Here is a 21702-nt window from a genome sequence, read left to right as displayed (position 1 = left end):
GATGGCTCAGAGCCTGGAGCCTGTTTCTGATTCTGTGTCTCCCTCTCTCTCTGCCCCTCCCCCGTTCATGCTCTGTCTCTCTCTGTCCCAAAAATAAATAAACGTTGAAAAAAAAAAATTTAAAAAAAAAAAAAAAAAAAAAAAAAAAAAAATAAAAAAAATAAAAAAAGAAAAAGCAAAAACGTCTATCTGTTGTAGTCTACTTAATGAGTTGCTATTGAATTTTATGTGGGTTTTTTAAAAAACTTTGTGCTTTATAGAGTTAAGATTATTTAGATATTCTTTAGAATCTTTTAAAATTACTGAATATGTTTTACCTATATATTTGAGGGGTTGAAGGAAATAATATTGAAATGAACCTTTATATCCCCATTTCTCACCTCAAAAAATGTACATTTCTGTGGTGCCCATGTGACTTTTCCTGGTAGCATCCCTTTCGTCTCCACCATCACCTCTACCCCACTCTCTCTTCTTCCCCTTTACCCCAGTGTATCATTCTCTCACGTTGTGTTTGATAATCAGAAGTTCTTTCACATTTTCATAAAGCTTTGGTGTCAGAGGCAGTACAGCTAGAAGAGCTGTGCCCCTAGATTCAGAACTGAATTTGAAATCTTTTTCTGCCACTTTCTAGTTGCATGACTTTGGCTCACATGGACGGTTTCACATGAGGAGTTCCACTTCCTCATCAATAGCAGAAGAATAATAATGCTGATAATTGGGTATCACAGAAATCCATCACACATAAAAGAAAGATCAGGACCACAGCAGGAATTTGTTGTTTCCCTCCTTATGTTTGTATAAACTCATTAGCTGAGTCAAGGCAGTTTTTAAGTAACAGAAAAATAAGTGGTGTGCTCTGTCCAGTTTTTTAAATGTTTGAGTTCTTTTAAGAGCTGTTGATCACATTTTAAAGCCTACTATGCTATGCTAAAACAAAAGAGCATTTTGTATTCTGCATCCCATTTCCTTCTGAAATCACAGCTGTACCTTTCCTACCCTGCTTCATTCACTCATTCATTCATTCACTCATTCATTCATCAGCCATGCTGTGAGTGCCTAGTCAAGATATTATGAGCTCACAGGGAAGATAGACACAAACTAGTCATTTTAAATTTTTTTTTTTTCAACGTTTATTTATTTTTGGGACAGAGAGAGACAGAGCATGAACGGGGGAGGAGCAGAGAGAGAGGGAGACACAGAATCAGAAACAGGCTCCAGGCTCTGAGCCATCAGCCCAGAGCCTGATGCAGGGCTCGAACTCACAGACCGCAAGATCGTGACCTGGCTGAAGTCGGACGCTTAACCGACTGCGCCACCCAGGCGCCCCAACAAACTAGTCATTTTAAAGCAGCGTGGTAAGGGGAGTGATAAGGATTTGTATGAGCAAGAGATGGGTGGTAAAGGGGTAGAGAGGGAAACATGTCTTTTGTTTTCACCAGTAATACTTAGAAGCTATAAGAAAATTAAAATCTCTTTTATCTTGTATAGTTCTGCCCTATTATTGCAAGGCTACTGCAGCTGTGGTGATGTCCAGGACTATTAGGTGGTTTTGTTTGGGGTATTTATCTCTTACTGGTGAGCTGTTAGGGAAGAGGATAAGAAAAAGGAAATGTAATGTTTTAGCTTGTGGAAAATTCTTTTATACTCAACACAGACTTCCTTTGCTGGAGAAAAACCTACTCTTGGTGCCGGGTTCCAGCAGAATCCCTTGGTGTTGGAGCCAGTGCCTGTGGCTGGGGAAGCTGCTTCCAAGCCAGCCAGCAGCATGAAGCCCACCTGTCCAGCCAGCACATCTCCTTTAAACTGGCTGGCAGACCTGACCAGCGGGAATGTCAACAAGGAAAACAAGGGTGAGTGTTTTCTGCTTTCCTGTGGGTTCCTGAGAACTTTAGTCCATTCACGGGAGGAATTGGCAACCTCAGTTGTTGTGAGAACAGAGTAATTAGAAGTGTGTGGAATGGAAAGTATTGGTTCCCTGTAGTTCTCCTGAGTCCTGGTACAAATGCAAGTATTTTTAAAATGCAACCCCAAAGGGGAGAACTTTTGCTGACTGTAGAACTTTAGGTTGAGATTGTGTTTGGCAAGAAAGGAGGGGGCTGAGACTTGTTTGTTTTAATAGGTGATTTTCCATCTTTCTATCCTTACCCTGTGTATTTTTTCTGTTTTGTCTAATTAGAATGTTCTGGCTTCAGTTTTATTTTTCTCATCTGTGCTTTGTCTCAGGATGCTTGACGACAGTATAAAGAACATGGGCTTTGGATTCAGGTAGTTCGTTAGGTTTAGGCGATTATGCTTTTTAGCCATGTTTTAAGAAAGAAAAATTGCAGGTTAATTTCTTTTGTGCAAAGATCCTAATCAAGATTTCAGTGAATAGAATTCAACACTGGGGCGCCTGGGTGGCTCAGTTGGTTAAGTGTCTGATTCTTGATTTCGGCTCAGGTCATTATCTCATGGTTCGTGGGTTCAGGCCCTACATTGGGCTCTGTGCTCACAATGCAGAGCCTGCTTGGGATTCTCTGTCTCTTTCTCTCTCTCTCTCTGCCCTTCCCCTGCTTGCTATCTCTCTATCTCTTGCAAAAGTAAGTAATAAACATTAAAAAAAAAATTCAACACTATGAGTAAAGGAATTCTACAGCATGACCAAGTAGGGCTTCAGAAATGCAGCTGTAGTTTAACATTGAAAATGTGGGAGAAAAGTCATGTGACAAGACACAAAGTAGTATAATTCAATAGCTATTCATGATTAAAACAACTCTTAAATAGGAACAAAGGGAATGTCCTCAATCTAATGAGTTTCTATAATAAAACTGACAGCAAATATAATGATTGGTTTTTTTAATTGATATTTTTTTAACAGTTTTCCTCTGCTCAGGAATAAGAGAATACCTGCCATCACTATTTTATTAAACATTGTACTGGAAGTCCTGGCTATTGCAAAGGCAAACAAAAAGATATAAGGATTGGAAAGAAAGATAAAGCTGTTGATATATATATTTTTAAAGTTGTTGATATTTTAGACAATCTGATTATATGTGTGAAAAATCTAAAAGTATCCATATTTAATAAACATACCTACCAAGATTGCTAGTTACAGTGTTAATTTACATAAATCCATTATATTTTGTATATCAGGAGCACACAAATAGAAGAGGGAAGTCTAAAAAATACCATTTGCGCCATGTGGGTTCACTCATGTGGAATCTGTTTTTTTTTTTTTTTTTACATTTATTTATTTTTGAGAGACAGTGTGAGCGGTGGGGTTGGGGGAGGGGGTGCAGAGAGAGAGGGAGACACAGAATCCAAAGCAGGCTGTAGGCTTTGAGCTGCCAGCACAGAGCCCAATGTAGGGCTCGAACCCACACACCATGAGATCATGACCTGAGCTGAAGTCATACGCTCAACCGACTGAGCCACCCAGGCATCCCTCACTCATGTGGAATCTAAAAAAACAAATGAATAAACAAAAAGTAGAATCAGATCTATAATTGCAAGAGGGGAGAGGGGGTGGGCAAAATGGGTGAAGGGGAGGGGCGCCTGGGTGGCGCAGTCGGTTAAGCGTCCGACTTCAGCCAGGTCACGATCTCGCGGTCCGTGAGTTCGAGCCCCGCGTCGGGCTCTGGGCTGATGGCTCAGAGCCTGGAGCCTGTTTCCGATTCTGTGTCTCCCTCTCTCTCTGCCCCTCCCCCATTCATGCTCTGTCTCTCTCTGTCCCAAAAATAAAAATAAAAAAAAAAAAAAACGTTGAAAAAATGGGTGAAGGGGAGTAGGAGATACAGGCTTCCATTTATGGAATGGATAAGTCACAGGAATAAAAGGCACAGCAATAGGGAATATAGTCATTGATGTTGTAATACTGTTGTATGGTGACAGATGGTAGCTACATCTGAAACTAAAGTAATACTATGTGTCAACTATACTCAAAAAAAATTTTTTTTTAACATAATATCACCTTGATTATTTTAATACAAGTTGGAAATCCTTGTCTAAATCAGTAATTTCATTAGTATTTATCCTCTTAAGTTTTTTGGTTCTAAAGTAAATGAAAGCCAAGTTCGAAAGTAATTCTAATAGAAGACAAATAAGGGATTTGCCTTTTGGAATGCTTTTTCATATGGATGTTTTTCGTTTTGTTTCTAGAAAAACAACCAACAATGCCAATTCTAAAGAACGAAATCAAATGCCTTCCACCCCTCCCCCCTTTGAGCAAATCCAGCACAGTCCTCCACACCTTTAACAGCACAATTTTAACACCTGTAAGCAACAACAATTCTGGTTTCCTCCGAAATCTCTTGAATTCCTCTACAGGAAAGGTATGCATTTGTTTTATTGTTTGTATTCCACCTTACAAAGATGAATACAGTCAGAGCAGGAAGAGACTAGAGAAATTGAAACAGAAAGTAGAAAGAAGGATTTGAATCTTAGGCTTTCCTTCATGGTGCAGGTTTCATTGGCAGGCGGGCTTCACAGGGTTGTAGTACTGGGCTGGGCCATTTTCTCCTAGTAAACTTTTTTCTATACCTGCTTCCTGTGAGTTGTAACGTCAAGTGAGGGAAGGGGACTTACCTGTTTGTCTTAGGGTCCTGACTTGGAATCTTTTCTGGATATGTAATGGCCATCCTACTATTATAGGAATGGGTCTTTTGATGGTAGGGAATATTTAAGACTCGTGTTCTTTCTCAAATTCAGACAGAAAATGGACTCAAGAATACACCAAAAATCCTTGATGACATCTTTGCCTCTTTGGTGCAAAATAAGACTTCCACTGATTTATCTAAGAGGCCTCAAGGACTGACTATTAAGCCTAGCATTCTGGGCTTTGACACTCCTCACTATTGGCTGTGTGATAATCGCTTGCTATGCCTCCAGGATCCCAACAACAAGAGCAACTGGAATGTGTTTAGGGAGTGCTGGAAACAAGGACAGGTAAGAGAGGCCTCTGCTCCTCCAACTCAGTTCAGACCCCCTTTTGGAGGTCTTTTGGCAGGCTTCTGACAGCCCTGCCCCCCCCCCCCCCCCCCAGCCTCTACCTCTCAATTGTGAGTGGTATATACTTTACTACTTTTGTACTTTATTGTTTGGGGTGAATATAATTAGGGCACTGTAGCTGTGAGTCTTATTTTTTGCAGTGGACATTCCTGAGTTCTCTGCTAGTGAGGTTTTGCTTGCTTTCAAACCAGTTATCACTGGGTTTTTGATGAGTGCTTTCTGGGCTCAGTGATTCTTGGGTGTTGATTCTCAACAGAAGAAGTGAGAGCATGACTAATAGGCTGATGGGGTTTAGGAGATTAGACAAAATACTATGCAAATCATGTGTCCCTCTTCCCAGAGTTAAAACCTTTATGCTGAAGGCAATTTTAGGTGGGCCAGAGCCATGTGGTATCATCTTGGAATTGGTGTGTAGTCTCCCAGGGGGCTGTTTTTAAAGGGCAGTCTTGTTCAATCTTAGGTTTTGGTTGATGGTTTAGGAGATACATGGCTTTGTAGACCTACTCCTCAGTGTTTTTGTTTTGGTTTTTGTATTTGGGATCTTTGGCTTCTCTTCTGGGCCAAATGGAGTCCTCACTACAGGAACGCTATGTTCTTGGACAAGGCCAGGGCTTGGGGAATTGGCAAATAGAGTTATGTATTTAACCAAAAAAAAAAACTTAAGAATTTTTTAATTCAGCCCCATATACTAACTAATAAGATTTGTTCATGATGGCAGTGACAGGCTGAATACGATCTACCACCCATGTTTTGTTTAGATTACATAATTTAAAAAAAAAAAATTGAACTCACCAGTATTTTAGTCAGACCGTTTCACATAAAGATCGGGATTCCTGGGGGTGCCTGGGTGGCTCAGTCCATTAGGTGACGGATTCTTCAGCTCAGGTCATGATCTCGCAGTTCGTGAGTTCAAGCCCCGCATCAGGTTCTGTGCTGACTGCTTGGGATTCTCTCTCCTCTCTCTGCCCCTCCCCCCCTTCACTCTCTCACTCTCTTGCTATCAAAAATAAATTAAAAAAAAAAAAAATCATTAAAAAAATTGGGCTTGTCTTGGCCTCTTCGGGTGCCTGTTCCTGCCTGGTAGCAAGCATATTCTGTGAGTAATGGATCTGAGTCGAAGATGTGATTCTTGCTTGTAGACAGTTACTAATGTAGTTAGAGCAAGGACTGTGTGAAGACAAATGCTTCGGGAGCTCAGAGCGCTAAGCTGTCACTTTGGGATCTAACACTGAGGACCAGCCACAGAGAAACAAGGGGCTGTTTGAAAAGGGGCTGCCACTGGGTTGGGGACAGAGCTGGGGGAGTTCAAACTAAAGTCTTTGTTCTCTTTTAGCCAGTGATGGTGTCAGGAGTGCATCATAAATTGAACAGTGACCTTTGGAAACCTGAATCCTTCAGGAAAGAGTTTGGGAATCAGGAAGTCGACCTAGTTAACTGTAGGACCAATGAAATCATCACGGGAGCCACAGTAGGAGACTTCTGGGATGGATTTGAAGATGTTCCAAGTATGTATTAAAGACCTTCTAAGGGGGTTAGAATGTGAAGGGAGAGCACAGGAGTAGCAGGGGTCTGAAGCCCTTCAGCGGCAATGGCAGCATTGTCTGTGATCTTAGAGTTTAAAATTAGTGTGTTCTCTCTTCCTCCCCTTTCTTTTAGCAAAGGTTATGCTTTTGACCTGAGGCCCATTCACTTTGTAGTTCCTTAAAGAGGTGAGGTTTTAGTTACCTGTACTTAACGGTGGCTCCATGTCTGTCCCGTAACAGACGTTCTGTGCCTCCACCTGTGCCTGGCGGGAGGGGAGCACAAAGCCAGGGCGTGGGACTCAAGGCTGGTGGTGTTATGTGTATCTCACTTTTATACATCCTTTCTACGTTTAAAAATTTTAATTATTGATTAATAAAATAAGACCTGAAGATGCCAGGGAATGTGAATTCATTTAACACCGGGTGTCCTGGTCACTGCCTACTGCAACTGGGCTAGGGGGGCATTGAGGCAGTAAGGCAGCTTGTGTGTCTGGTGCTAAGGCTTGGCCCTTTCTATGTATTGGCCAATCAGTAGTAAACTGTTTCCAAGAACATCAAGTTCATCTTTGACCCTGGGGATTCACATCACAGGCATCTGTCACCAGGCCTCCATCCCTGCTGGAGGGTTTGGCCAGTTCATTCTTTAGACTCTCAGCAGCTCAAGGTCACTCATTCATCACCCTCACTTTTTTAGACACACTTCCATCTTTGAATCTGCTTCCTTATTTCCTTTTGTCCATATTTACAGACTATGGCTCATACTTTATTTGTAACAAAGTATTTAATACAAGGCACGATGGGGTTTTCTACAAGTACATACTAAGATGGAGTTTCAGACATAAGATGGTTACTTAGGGATCAACATCTGCGAAATAAAGGAAGAGGAAGCAGGACTGAGCAGGCAAAGGAGTCAGTTGCAATGCAGACTCAACAAAGCCTCAGCGAATCTTGCAGGGAGTTCTGAAGCAAGTATTGCCCTCCATTGTCTCTGATTAGGCTGCAGTTGGAAATTGTCAGGGTCTTTATTCCCCTGCCTCCCTTATTCTCTAAATGCTGGTGTCCCAGGACGGACACGATCTGGCGAGGCAGCCCTGTGCAGCTGGGGCAGACCTTATGAAGCTTTCCAGTTAGGCCTGAGTTCAAAGCCTGACTCTTGATATGTACTTGTGCATATGAGCTTGGTAACTTCATTTTTCTGGGACTCAAACTTCCTCATGCCGGCAGATGGTAAAAACAGCTAAGAGTCAACTATAGCTTGCCTTTTCTTTACTGACGATTCTGCTGCGCACACCCCCAGCTCACCACCCACACTGACATACTGCTGGTATTCTGAACATACGCTATACCCTGTGTTTTTCTTTGTTTCCTCCTGTAGTGTGCACTTAATTAAGCTAGGTTATGGGACAGTACTTGGTTGACTACAAAACATTATTACAAATGTTAGTCCTCAAGAGTACAGGGTCTGAAGTCAAACCTGGGCTCCAGTTCCAGTTCTGCCACTTAGTAACTGGTTGATCTTGGGCATCTGCCAGTTTCCTCATCCCAAAATGGGAATATTAAATAGTGCCTAAACTCACTGGGATGTTGGCTTTAGTTGTAAGGATTAAATGGTTAAAACACCTAGCAGAGACTAGAACACAGCAAGAAATGACATAATAGTTGTCATTGCTGTTAATCGTAATTATCAGCATCTTTTTCAAGTAGAGCTTGGTTCTTGGTTCCTTGGCATTACAATGGGTAATAGTGCTGACTAAACCCTGTGGTGCTGTTGACCCTAGTTATCCCTGGACAGAACATCAGGTAGTTTCAGTCTTGCTGGGCAAAACAAGTCATTTATATTTCATGGTGGCCTCAGAAAATCTGGTCTACCTAACATCTGTGGCCTCTGATTTTTAAAGTGCACTGCTGTTTATTAGTTGGAGAGCTACTCACTTCTTCCAGAACACTGTATAGGAGGAAGAGACTGGATCTGAAACAGACAGCTGTCAAAACACCAACTATGTGTAAAGGGCAAAAGGGGGTGGCTGAAGTCTGTAAGTGTGCAGCAGTTTAATAAGCATCTAGAAAAGCTTAGTTCGTAATTTTTATTTTGCTACTCCTGTGTTACCTCCTGGGTACGAATGCATTTCTTGGCCCTATGGAAATAAAACAGGCAATTTTATTGCAATTGGCAGGAGGGGAATATTAAAGAAAAATATTTGTGTACTGAATATCGGATTGTGAAGATTTTGCAGAGGTAAATTTTATTGAATTGTTAAGCAGAAAATGCTAATTTGCCATTTATTTTGGTCTGTTTCTGAGTTATGAATAATAACAATTCAGTAATTCTGGCTACTTTTCAGACCGTTTGAAGAATGAAAAAGAACCAATGGTGTTGAAACTTAAGGACTGGCCACCAGGAGAAGATTTTAGAGATATGATGCCTTCTAGGTATGATTATTGGTGGGGTGAGGGATGAATCTGTCCTTGACTTGATAGGATAAATTCTTTTTGAGGTGGTGAGAAAACAGTTTTCAGAAGGGAAAGATGAAATATGGAATAGTTCCACTGGTGCTGATATTTCATTTCTAGTCTTGGAGAAGTGTGTTTTAAATGAGATGAAGAAGTTCCTGACTCTGAGATCTGGCTGACTAATGAAAGGTCCACTAGTTTCAACTGTAGTGCTCTGCTAGAAAGAGGCCAGCTGAGGTGTGCAGCCTCTGGGCTGGAGGCAGTGCTGGGATCAGACACATCAGGGTTCAGTGCAATGATACCGTTGCATTAGACAGCAAGACTGCTGAATTGGTAGGTCCATTTTCCTGATTGGAGCTTGGACTTTGAAAAGAATGCTTAGAACTAATAATACATCCCTGAGTGTCACTTCTTACCATCAGAAAGTTATCACTCAAATCATTTGTTCTGAAATATTCCAGATCATTTTGTTAAAGATGTGTGCTGTAGGAGAGGAGGAAGACATTTTTGTTCCTAACTACTGTAAGTCTCATCTTAAATATTGTAAGGAAAGCTATCTCCATCTTTATCTTCCTATTGGTAAGAAGGAACAAAACAGATCAAACAATGTTGGATTAGAAAGGCAGACTTATTTTGCTAACGCTTGGTTATCTTGTCCTAGGTTTGATGATCTGATGGCCAATATCCCACTGCCCGAGTACACAAGGAGAGATGGCAAACTAAACTTGGCTTCCAGGCTGCCAAACTACTTTGTGAGGCCAGATCTTGGTCCCAAGATGTATAATGCCTACGGTAAGGAAGAAACGGCTAAGTTGAAAACCTTATAATGGAAATAGAGTTAAGTCAGAATGTTTGGAAAATTGCTTTTGGGGGAGATGGAGATGGACAACATTCATAATCCTAATAAGAACACTGCATTTGGCTTCATTTTTGTGTATTTCCTTTCATTCCTTTCCCTGTGTGTATTTCCTTTTCGTAGTTACAGTTGTAAGACATATGCAGTTTTTACTTTTTCTTTTTTTTACATCTAATATTATATCTTAAAATCTTTGTGGTGCTTAATTGTTTTTAGTGTGATATTTTTTAAATGATTGTATGGTATATCATCAAATCAATTCTGTTACTCATTTTAAAATCAGTCTGCTAGCATTGCAGCTGTTTTAAAACCAGCTATACTTAAATGCAAGTAATCCATGTTGGTGAGTAGTAGTTTGTTGCTTAAGTTAGTATTGGAAGCACACTTTGTTGTTTTATGTTTATTTTTGAGAGAGAGAGAGAGAGAGGAGTGCAAGTGAGGGAGGAGCAGAGAGAGAGACACACACACAGAACCTGAAGCAGGCTCCAGGCTCTGAGCTGTCAGCCCAGAGCCTGATGCAGGGCTCAAACCCACGAACTGTGAGATCATGACCTGAGCCGAAGTCACTGCTCAACTGACTGAGCCACCCAGGCCCCCTGGAAGCACCTTTTGAATTGGATTTTCATTGTTTAGACATGACTCCATAAACTATCCAACGAGGAAGACTGTACAAGATAGAGATTGATTTCCTTGGTCACCAACTAGTTTTTTTTTTTGTTTTTTTTTTTTTAATTTTTTAATGTTTTATTTTTGAGAGAGACACACACAGAATGCGAGCGGGGGAAGGCCAGAGAGAGAGGGAGACATAGGATCTGAAGCAGGCTCTGGGCTCTGCACGGAGCCCAATATGGGGCTTGAACCCACAAACCATGAGATCATGACCTGAGTTGAAGTCGCATGCTTAACCAGCTGAGCCACCTGTGTGCCCCTGATCTTGAATAGTTTTATGTTGGGTCTTTATTTAGGTCTTGGTGATAGTTGGCTGTTTTGAAGGAATTATTTACCCATTGATTGTTGAATGAAGTTTCAGTTTTTTGGATCATTTATTGAATTTGCTTTAGTCTTTTATACTATTTGGATCCCATTTTTCCAGTCCTTCTAGAAATTACTTCTTTGATTTTATTCTTTCCTCCTATAATTACTCTCAACTCCAGTCTCTCAGGCCTGAGGGTGACAGCCCTCCTGAAGATAAGACAGAGTCCTTTAGCACCTTTGCTGTGTTTTCCCGAGACTGTCGGGGGAGGAGAAGAGCAGGGGCTTGGATCTCAGCCCCACAGTTCTTCCATTAGGATGGAGTCAGCTCAGGGATCCACCTGGACTGGAGTCAGGGAACATTTCGAGAAGGAAGTTTATGTTGGGAAGCTCCCACGGTCTAGATGCCCGAGATGGTGAGAAATGGTCTGTGGTAGAGAGGACACAGCAGGCAGGGGTCCCCTGGCCTATTCCCTTTGCTTTCCAGATCTCAGTTTAGAGAACCCTGCATATGTTGTGGGGCTGTTGCATGTTCCCTAGTTGAGTTGCCTTTCTGCAAGCCCGTCGGAGCAGTTAGTTGGTTGGAGTCTCAGCGCATACTCTGTTTACAGTGGGGGTTTACGGTGAACTTACATAAATGAAGGTATTTTTCCACAAAAGGAAATGGTGGAAGTGGTATAATGTCGCATAGTGATTATCCTTGCTTTGTAGACATCCTGAAGCTTTATGGGGTAGAAGTGGTTATCTGAGAAGTTTTCAGAATAAATTGTCTGCTTGGTTTGAATGGCTTGGCAGCATGGACACCCATAGATAGATGGCAGTGTTACTCTTTAAAAGCTTTACCTGTGACAAAATAAGCAGTGAGGGATTGAAAATAATGAAAATGTGTTCGTTTTCAAACACCTTGTACCTTCTCATAAAATTAAAGAGCGGTCATTTTCAAACGTCCAGTGATCGAGCTGTGACTCCTCAGAGTAGAGTGAAAAGGTTCTTTGGAGAGAGAGAGAGTCAATATCTCTCCAGCTCCAGTACCACCAGCAGTTTTACAGATGTCCAGGTCTTCAGGACAGTAGCAGGGACAGTGACCTTCTTGGGTCTGTCATTCTACTCTGCCTCCAACCCCCAGCAGCCCGGATTGTGTCCGCTCACGTGCTTTTCGTAACAGTCCATGGTGCTGTGTTTCAGGATTTTCTATTTTCTGGGAATCCTTTCCCTGGGACCTTTATGTTTTTATGATCTTAGTCTGTTGGAGTTCAGGCTCCTTTTAGAGACTGTTTTATCAGTGTGCAGTTGCCGTGGCCACATTGGGATGGGCTTTGTGCTGATGGCTGGGTAGGTGTCACCTCCTTCCTCGTTGGTACAGCTGTTTTCCCCTATTTGGCACTGATCCAAGAGCAAGCAGCCTGATGAAGCTCTCAGACCTACCTGTTCACGCTTCCTTCCACAGTGTTAACTGTCGCCCTGCGATGTGTGTTTGTCGTTCCCGCATATTTGTGATGCTACCATATATATTTGTATTCCCGCGGAATATTCTTTGAGATTTAACCTGTGTTTGAGCTTTATAGAAATAGAATCAGGCTTTTGGATATTCATCCATGCTATCATTTATTACTGTCCATTTCATTCATTTTTCTTGTGTCCTATTAATTGCTTTTTCTTCTTAAATTTTAATTTTACTCTTTATTATAGAAAAATGTCCCAAATGCACTCAGAACTTCAGAGTCTAATACAGTGACTCCCCATATACTTACTACCCAGTCACAGTCGCTATCAGTTTTTTACCATGAGTGTTTCATTATTCAATCCCGTTATGTTTGTCCCTTACCATGTTAAAACAAATTTCCTTTTATGTGTCGCCTTTAAAGCACATCCTTTGATTTTGCCCTAATACCTAATGTTCTCTCCCCACTCTTGGGGCTCATAGGTCAACTGAATGGAAAGAAAGGAAGGCACAGCAGGGCTTTAGGGCCACAGTCCCAGGTGGACGTTATGGGGTGCCCTCTGCTGTGGAGAGCGACTCCTAGAACCGTAGGCTCTCACAAATCAGAGGGAAGTCCTTGGCCTCCTCCAGACAAAACAGGGCTGTTTCGGGGGCTGGCAGGTTAGAAAATGACTTCCGCTTGCCCAGTACAAGCCAGGCTTCCCTTCACTGCCCATTCAAGAAGCAGAGTCCATATGTCAGGGTGGGCTGTCCAGGGTGACCACAGGGCTTGGTGAGCCTCAAGGTGAGTGCTGAGCAAAGTAGATCTTTTCCAGGGGGTAGGAGATTAAAGTCTCAGACTATGAGCTTGTGCTGTGGCTCACCGTACCCTCCCTATTTGTTTTTGTTTTTACAGTTGAAGGAACCAAGGCAGTGTTTTCTTTTGTTCTGAGTGTATAGTCATTTGAGGTCCCAGCTTTATGTGTATGTGAAGGGGATTTCTGTTAGACTCTCCATCCTGAGTGGACCCTGGGCCTTAGGTTTTACCCCACAGTGCTCTAGGTTGTGATAACCTGGGCTTGGATTCACCTGGTCAAGCACATGTCCTTTTGGAGGAGCCACTTTACCATTCCTGAGTCCTGCTTTCTGATTTCTTGGCTTATGAGTGTTTCTTCCTTTCTTTCTTTTTTTTTTTTTTTTTTTTTTTTGCCAGCACACTGATTTCATTAGAAGAAAATTTTCTTCAATAATTTCATCCAGTAGTTTTAGTTCTTACAGGAGGGTGTGTCAAGGACCTACTTTGCCTGTCATCAGAAACAGAAGTCCTACTGTTAGAACTTGTTGTTGTTGTTGTTTTGTTTTGTTTTGTTTTAATGATTAAATATTTGATGAGATTGCTTTCTTTCAAAGTTGAAAGGATAATTTAATATTAAATACTGTTGTCTTGTACATGATTTAGAGAGGCAGGTTTTTTTTTTTTTTAATTTTTTTTTTTTTTTTAACGTTTATTTATTTTTTTGGGACAGAGAGAGACAGAGCATGAACGGGGGAGGGTCAGAGAGAGAGGGAGACACAGAATCAGAAACAGGCTCCAGGCTCTGAGCCATCAGCCCAGAGCCCGACGCGGGGCTCGAACTCACGGACCGCGAGATCGTGACCTGGCTGAAGTCGGCCGCTTAACCGACTGCGCCACCCAGGCGCCCCAGAGAGGCAGGTTTTAAGTTTGTGACCAAGTATCTCCCAGGGAGTGGGAAAGAGAATGGCAGCCTTCACATCTCAGTAAATTTAAGGTGTTTTCTGTTGGCAGGATTGATTACTCCAGAAGACAGGAAATATGGAACAACAAATCTTCACTTAGACGTATCTGATGCAGCTAATGTCATGGTGTATGTGGGAATTCCCAAAGGACAGTGTGACCAAGAAGAAGGTAGGGTGCTGCTGAGCATAAAAGTGGGGCTTACTCTCTGAGCTGGAGACTTTGGTGTGATATTTGCTTTCTCTTGCTCCAGAAGTCCTTAAAACCATCCAAGACGGAGATTCTGATGAACTCACAATAAAGCGATTTATCGAGGGAAAAGAGAAGCCGGGAGCCCTCTGGCATATATACGCTGCAAAGGACACAGAGAAAATACGAGAATTCCTTAAAAAGGTGTGCCCTTTATCCTATGGCATGTGAGGAGAGAGGCGTGGAGAATAGCAGTATTATAAATTACCACATGTTGAGACTAGCTGGTTACCAGGAAGTCATCACGGCCTCAAAAGTTAGACCTGTGCCTGTCAGACTGACGTGGCTGAAGCTGGTTGCTGAGGAACAGACTTCAAAGTGATTAGGCTCGCACCTTTGAAAAGAGGAGAGGGGCCTTGCCGTTTTCCTTATGACTGTGTTTTACATTATAGTGGATTTGGAGATTTTTGTGCTCTACCTTCAGGTTAGTTCCTCTGATCATCTGTTAGTACTGGTTTGTTTTTAATTTTTTTTTTTTTTAACGTTTATTTATTTTTGAGACAGAGAGAGACAGAGCATGAACGGGGGAGGGTCAGAGAGAGAGGGAGACACAGAATCTGAAACAGGCTCCAGGCTCTGAGCAGTCAGCACAGAGCCCGACGCGGGGCTCGAACTCACGGACCGCGAGATCATGATCTGAGCCGAAGCCGGACACTTAACCGACTGAGCCACCCAGGCGCCCCAGTACCAGTTTGTTTTTATTGCCTTGAAAATCTAAGTACTGTACTTTAGAGGTTCATATAAAATTCCTTGGCCCTTGATATCTTTGCTCAGAGTGAGTTACTTAGGTCCCTGTAGGTTTTGTCTCCTCACTAGTAGTAGGTCAGGAAAGCCTCAGGCATTGCTTGTGGCCATTAGCTTGTGAAGGGTCATTGGAAAGGGATGCAGGGGTTTTTAAGATTTCAGGTTTCTAGTAGTAGGCAGATTGTTCAGCAAGGGCTGTGTGTGGAAAGTTCTAGGCAAAATGGACACACTCAGTCTTTAAACCTGTTTACCACTGAGGCTACTGATTGCAGCCCAGGCATCTGTGACTGACATTCTTCAGTTCATGAGGAATGAATGTGAATACTCCTAGCCTGTTGCCTGGTACCAGGTAGGTCCTTAACCAGCATTGGTTTGAGTCAAAGCTGTTTCTTACTTGGGATCATTGGACTCTTTCAAAACCTGCTGGTCACCATATTGTTCCTTTGATTGTGTCAACCTGAGTCTGGGCTGCCAAATAACTGTGTCTAGAATAAACAAATTTATTCTATAGCTATCTTTGGGACTCGTCTGTAACACTGTATTTCAGATTGTTAAATGAATATAGATTTTTAATAACTGCAATACAGCAAGTCTGTTTCTAAGGAACTTGAGCCTGTTTATGTTCAAAAGTTTAGACCAGGGACGCCTGGTGGCTCAGTTAAGCCTCCAACTTTGGCTTAGGTCATGATCTCGCACTGTGTAGGTTCAAGCCCCGTGTTGGGCTCTGTGCTGACAGTTCAGACCCTAGATCCTGCTTCAGATTCTGTGTCTCCCTCTCTCTTTGCCCCTCCTCCGCTTGCACTCTGTGTCTCTCTCTCTCTCTCAAAAAATAAACGTTAAAAAAAAAAGTCTAGACCAAAATATTGTCCAAATATAGCATTTCCAAATATATGCAGACTGCCAGTCAGAGATTATTGGAAATAACAGAAGGAAAGCCACATTTTCTTTCAGTTTTCTCTTGGTTCGTTCAATTAATGTCTTTGAGTATTACTTGTCTCTTTCTGCCAACAGAGTATCTGTTAAGGAAGGCCTGACATCTGTTGACTGCCCACACTATTCAGAGGGGGAAGTGCCCTTGCTGGGCCTCAATATATTGCTCAGTTTCATAATACTTCAAATGTATTCTAGGTATCAGAAGAGCAAGGTCAAGAAAACCCAGCAGACCATGATCCCATTCATGATCAGAGCTGGTATTTAGACCGATCACTAAGAAAGCGTCTTCACCAAGAGTATGGAGTTCAAGGCTGGGCTATTGTACAGTTTCTTGGGGATGTGGTATTTATCCCAGCAGGAGCTCCACATCAGGCAAGAAACATTACTTTGTTCTTTATTCTCCTTACACTAAGAACTTTTGCATATGTGTTACTGATGTAGCTTGTGTTTTCCAGGTTCATAACTTATATAGCTGTATCAAAGTGGCCGAAGATTTTGTTTCTCCAGAGCATGTTAAACACTGTTTCTGGCTTACTCAGGAATTCCGTTATCTGTCACAGACTCACACCAATCATGAAGATAAATTACAGGTAAAAATATTACTGATTCCTGGTGTTCTCTGACTCTGGCTTCATGACCCATTATTGACCTTATAAAGAGAGTCTGTGAACTTGGCCATATCACACTTGGCACATGAGTTGATGAACTGGCTTATGTCTAGTTCCACTGTCTACATAGGCCAAGGAGGAACAAACATAGAAGAAATCTTACCTTGGTTTGCTGTTGTTTAGATTGTAAATACTGTGCCCCAAGAGAAAGGCTTTAGTATTGAAAATGAATAGATCTGATATCTGATCCTGGCTCAACTGCCAGACATTGGTCTTGAACAAAGACTCTTAATGCTGTATTGTTATCCCTGAGTAGAGCAGAACAGAATCTTGAGGATCCAGAGAGTGGGTTCAAAGATGCTCTTAATAGTGAATTATGTAAAATATAATTTCATACTTGGAAAACTAGGGAAACATACAGGTTTTGAAAAATTGTACCTTGGGACTTGCCTCTCCCTGTATTCACCAGGCTCAGTGCCACGTGGCATCAAAACCTGCATGAGGGGGAAAAGGCATGGGTTTAAAATAGGTATGAAATACTGGCCTAATGGAGTCTCGGGGCCTTTTCGGCATTGACATGTTGAATACTGAGTTTTAAATTTGGAGAGAGGGGCTTCCTGAGCGGCTCAGTTGGTTGAGCGTCCAACTCTTGATTTCGGCCCAGGTCATGATCTCACGGTTCATGGGATCAAGCCCCATGTCAGGCTCTGTGCTGAGCATGGAGCCTGCTTGAGATTCTCTTTCTCCTTCTGCCCCTCCTCATGTGTTCTCTCTCTCCCTCTCTCTCTCTCTTTCTCTCTCTCTGACTCTAAATTTAAAAAAATATTAAAAATTAAAAAAAAATTTTAATTTAGAGAGAATGGTAGTAAAATTGGTAAGGGAAAAGTTTACTCTTAGGGACAGATTTTAGATTTATTGGTGAACTGAACATGTTTTCTTCTGTCCTTTTAGGTGAAGAATGTTATCTACCATGCAGTGAAAGATGCAATTGCTATGCTGAAAGCCAGCGAATCCAGTTTCAGCAAACCGTAGGGGTCCAAGAGACGCCTTAACCCCTGTACATTGGACGTGAATTACTGGCAGCTGTTCAAATTCTTCAGGCAGGATTCCTGTGGACTTTGAGATTCATGTTACCTCATCTTCTTTTTTAAACTGTACCCAACTGGTAAGGGTACTCTGTCTAATGTATATTTCTAGTGTTTACACACACTAAATGTGTATATGTAGGAACTATTTACAGAACATGCATCCTTAAACTGTGACTTTTCACCTAGTGCAGACCTTCTACCATGCTGTAAAAACAAAACCTCTTACCAGCTCTGGAACAAACAATACCTGCAGTTATTCCCAGCTGTTTGGTCGGACAGCTTAGTCAAATGGATTTATAACTCTTAGGAATCACTGCACGGTTTATTTGGCTGTATTTTGTTTTGTGTCTGAGTATCCTCTCCCCTACCCCTTAGGGTTCAGATGAGCGATGGAGGAAATGACAGCTAACGATGCAGTTCCTACTGTATTACATTAGGACTGGCATTATATAGCAGAAACCAACTACTGTACAATTCTTGGGTTTAACCATCTTTAGTTAAATGGAGTTTTAATTTAAATGAAGCTTTGCTAATTTTAAGTGTTAAGCATTTTGCATTAAAGTATTCATATAATATTTTGACTCCACTCATTGGCATTATTATCCTCTGGTTATAGATTCAGCACACTTTTCTGCAATGTTCTAGGTATAAGAGGTTGCTCCGGGAATGCCTCTTAAAAGCAAAGAAATTAGATGCTATAGTGATTTGTGATTATTTATAATGCTAACACGGAAATAAGTTTCTTCTTAGCCAAATGGAAGCCTTGTCACACTTTTGCAAAGAAATACTGCCAATTAACTAAATTTGGAAGTGGAAGTTAACCAAGAAATCAAATAATGACTGGTTAAATGGTTCTAAAAAAGTATTTCAAAGAGATTGAAATACTTTGTCTTGTCTTTCATAATATAAGAGTTTACGAAGGAAAAGGAAATTGTTAGAAATTTTAGAACAGTAGGATCTTAAAACAATCCTTTCTGAAGGAAGAGAATTCATCAGGAAGCCACCTTTCTGTATTTCCCTGGGCTTCTCTCCAAGCCAGGCCTCAAAGGAGTCCCACCGATAGTTATACCACTGTTATTCATAATCAAATAGATTGTAATAAGTGTGAAAACAGAAAGCCACCATGAACAAGAGTCAATAAGAACTTTGAAATTGCCGTATTAAACCTGCAAAGGTTTACAGATTGGAATGATCCAGTATTATTTTATATTCTGAACTGTTTAATACATTAAAAGAAATGAGAGTATTGGAATATGATGAAAGAATGAGATTTCCAGAAATGACCAAATATGGAAAGAAGCTAAATAGAATTTATAGAAATGAGACATGATGGTTAAAATTAGAAATTCAGCAGATGAGTTAAACAGAAAAAATTCTTTTATGAACTGGGAGATTGGTAAAAATATAGAATACAGCATTGAATAACAGGAAACTATAAAGAAGTGTTAACTGATAAGCAGGACACTGAAAAATACATGTTTGATAATGAGTGAGTGAAAGCCAAGAGAATGGGGGCGGGGGAGAAAGATGCTGTTCAGAGATAATTTTCCAGTATTAATGACCTCATCAGATTAGAGAAGCCCACCTAAATCAAGCAAGATAAGTTAAAAGTCCACCTGTATGTTAATAAATTAAAAGACTACTCAAACAAGTAGGTTTTATATTAAAAGCAGCCAGAGTGGGGAAAACATGATCTTCAGGGAAGTGACAGACGAACAGTTGACTTCGTAACAGCAACGGTGGAGGTCAGAAGAAAATAGATTCCATTCTTCCGGTGCTGAAGAACATAGCCAAAAACAGAAGTACAGACACAGCAAAATTCTTCCCCTGTTCTTTATGGAAAATTTCAGATGAAAACCAGAGTTTATTTTCAGGCCCTCGCTGAAGGAACTTTTAAGGATATCCTTAGGAAAGAAAACCCAGAGCATGCAAGAAAAAAATGGAGTACAAGGGAAATTATAAACTTCTGGATGAATTTAAACAATAATAGTGTTAAGCAACATTTTTTAAAGTATGGATAAATTTCCTTAAAAAGTTAAACAGAACTAACATATATGATCCAGCAGTTCCACTCCTAGGCTTACTTAAAAGAATTGAAATTCAGATACCCATACACTCGTGTTCTTAGCATCATCATTCACAAGAGCCAAAAGGTGGAAACAGCCCAGGTGTTCATCAACAGATGAGTGAATAAACAAGATGTGGCATAATACATACGATGGAATATTTTTTGGTCTTAAAAATGACGGAAATTCTGGCACATGCTATAACATGGATGAATCTGGAAAGCATGCTAAGTGAGATATAAGCCAGACACAGAAGGAGAGATACATGATTTCACGTCTATGAGAAATAATCAGGGACACCAGGGTGGCTCATTTGGTTAGGCGTTTGGCTTCGACTCAGGTCATGATCTCGCGGTTCATGAGTTCGAGCTCCCCGTCGGGCTCTGTGCTGACAGCTTGGAGCCTGGAGCCTGCTTCGGATTCTGCGTCTCCCTCCCTGCCCCTCTCTGGCTTGCTCACTCGCTCACTCTCTCAAAAACAAATATTAAAAACAATAATCATAATCTTCGAGAAGTCAAATTTCATAGAGACAGAGTAGAATGATGCTGGGAATGGAAGGGAGTGGGAGTTACTGTTTGATGGGTACAGAGTTTCTCTCTGGGCTGATGAAGTTCTGGGGATGGATGGTGGTAATGGTTGCACAACATTGTAAATGTACTTGCTACCACAGAATTGCACATTTAAAAATGGTTAAAATACTCAATTTTCTCTTATGTATATTTTACCAAAATAAAAAAACAACATTCTTATTTTTAAAAAACCGATTAGATGGGCAGGAAAGAAGGAACAAATGGGACTTTTCTGAATACTCGAAATGCCAGATACAGATGGTCTGACTGTAATAAAAGACTTGACTATATGCTGCTTATGAAAGAGATGGTTTGTAGATTAAAAATAAAAGTACAGAAAAGAATTATACCATGTAAACACTACTCAGATGAAAGTAAGTATGGCTATATTGATACCAATTTTAAGATTTTAAGGTAAAGAGTATTACCGGAGAGAAAAAGCGTTTTTTTTATTGTTTTTTTTTTTTTTTTGGTTTGTTTTAGAAAAAATTTTTTATTTGCTTATAGTTGACACAATTTTACATTAGTTTCAGGCGTACAGCATAGTGATTGGACAACTCTATACATCATAATACACTCACTACAAGTGTAGCTACTATCTGTCACCATACAACGCTATTACAATATCGTTGGCCATATTTCCTATGCTGTATCATTTATTCCTATGACTTATAACTGGAAGCATATCTCCCACTCCCCTTCACCCATTTTGCCCATCTTCCACCCCCTTTCCCTCTGGTGATCATCAGTTTATACGTCTAGCTCTGCTTTTTGTGTCTTTAATTCATTTGTTTTTTTAGACTTCACATATGAGTGAAATCATGAAGTATTTTTTCTTGCTAAAAAAAACTTAGCGGTCATAAAAGGGTTAACTTGGAAGATATAATAATCTTACTGGCTACATACCTAATTAGGAGAGCTTCAAAATAATATGAAGCAAAATTTGACAGAATTAAAGGGGAAAAGAAATTCACAGTCATAGTTGGTGATTCTACCTCTTTCTGTAATTAATACAATAAACAGACATAAAACCAGTATAAGTACAAAATAATTGAACCTATCAACCAAATCAGCATTTATTAGAACACTAAAGCCAATGACTGTAAAACACATTCCTTTCAAGTGCGTATTGATTGTTCACCCAGAAAGGCCATAGACTGTACATTTCAATGGATTATGTAAATTGAAATTGTATAAGGTAGGTTCTTGATGTGATAACCGTGGAATTTAAACATCAGTAAAAAGATAACTGCAAAATTCTCAAATGTTGAGAAATTAGGCAGCATACTTCTAAGTAACCTACTGATCAAAGAAAACATCAATTGAAATCAAATTATTGGAACTGAATAATAAAAATACATTTCAAAAATAGATTCAGTTACAATAGTGCTTAGAGAGGAACGTATAATTTTCAATGTATGAGAAAAAGGTTTAAACTCTATATATGTATACATATATAGAGTTTAAACTCTATGTATATA

The 21702-nt window shown here is 40.6% G+C and overlaps 1 protein-coding gene across 4 annotated transcripts in view; it reads left to right on the top strand.

Moving 5' to 3' along the window:
* The window catches only part of KDM3A (lysine demethylase 3A), a 54129-nt gene extending 35968 nt beyond the window's left edge, over positions 1-18161 (top strand). For 3 of the 4 annotated variants that reach the window (XM_086700646.1, XM_086700647.1, XM_086700649.1), the window contains exons 16-26: positions 1655-1850; positions 4138-4310; positions 4687-4923; positions 6320-6491; positions 8852-8939; positions 9622-9752; positions 14016-14135; positions 14218-14357; positions 16086-16262; positions 16346-16480; positions 17450-18161. In XM_086700646.1, coding sequence (XP_086556772.1) covers positions 1655-1850; positions 4138-4310; positions 4687-4923; positions 6320-6491; positions 8852-8939; positions 9622-9752; positions 14016-14135; positions 14218-14357; positions 16086-16262; positions 16346-16480; positions 17450-17530 — 1650 coding nt within the window. In that variant the 3' untranslated portion in view covers positions 17531-18161. The remainder of the gene's footprint in view (positions 1-1654; positions 1851-4137; positions 4311-4686; positions 4924-6319; positions 6492-8851; positions 8940-9621; positions 9753-14015; positions 14136-14217; positions 14358-16085; positions 16263-16345; positions 16481-17449) is intronic. The other variant, XM_086700648.1, reaches the window with a different exon arrangement.
* Positions 18162-21702: the final 3541 nt, after the last annotated feature.

Source organism: Puma concolor, chromosome A3, assembly GCF_028749965.1.
Source record: "Puma concolor isolate L17-30 chromosome A3, mPumCon1.1.hap2, whole genome shotgun sequence".
Lineage (NCBI taxonomy): Eukaryota > Metazoa > Chordata > Mammalia > Carnivora > Felidae > Puma > Puma concolor.
Note: the sequence above shows the minus strand (reverse complement) of the source record. Positions and strands in the feature narration are given on the sequence as shown.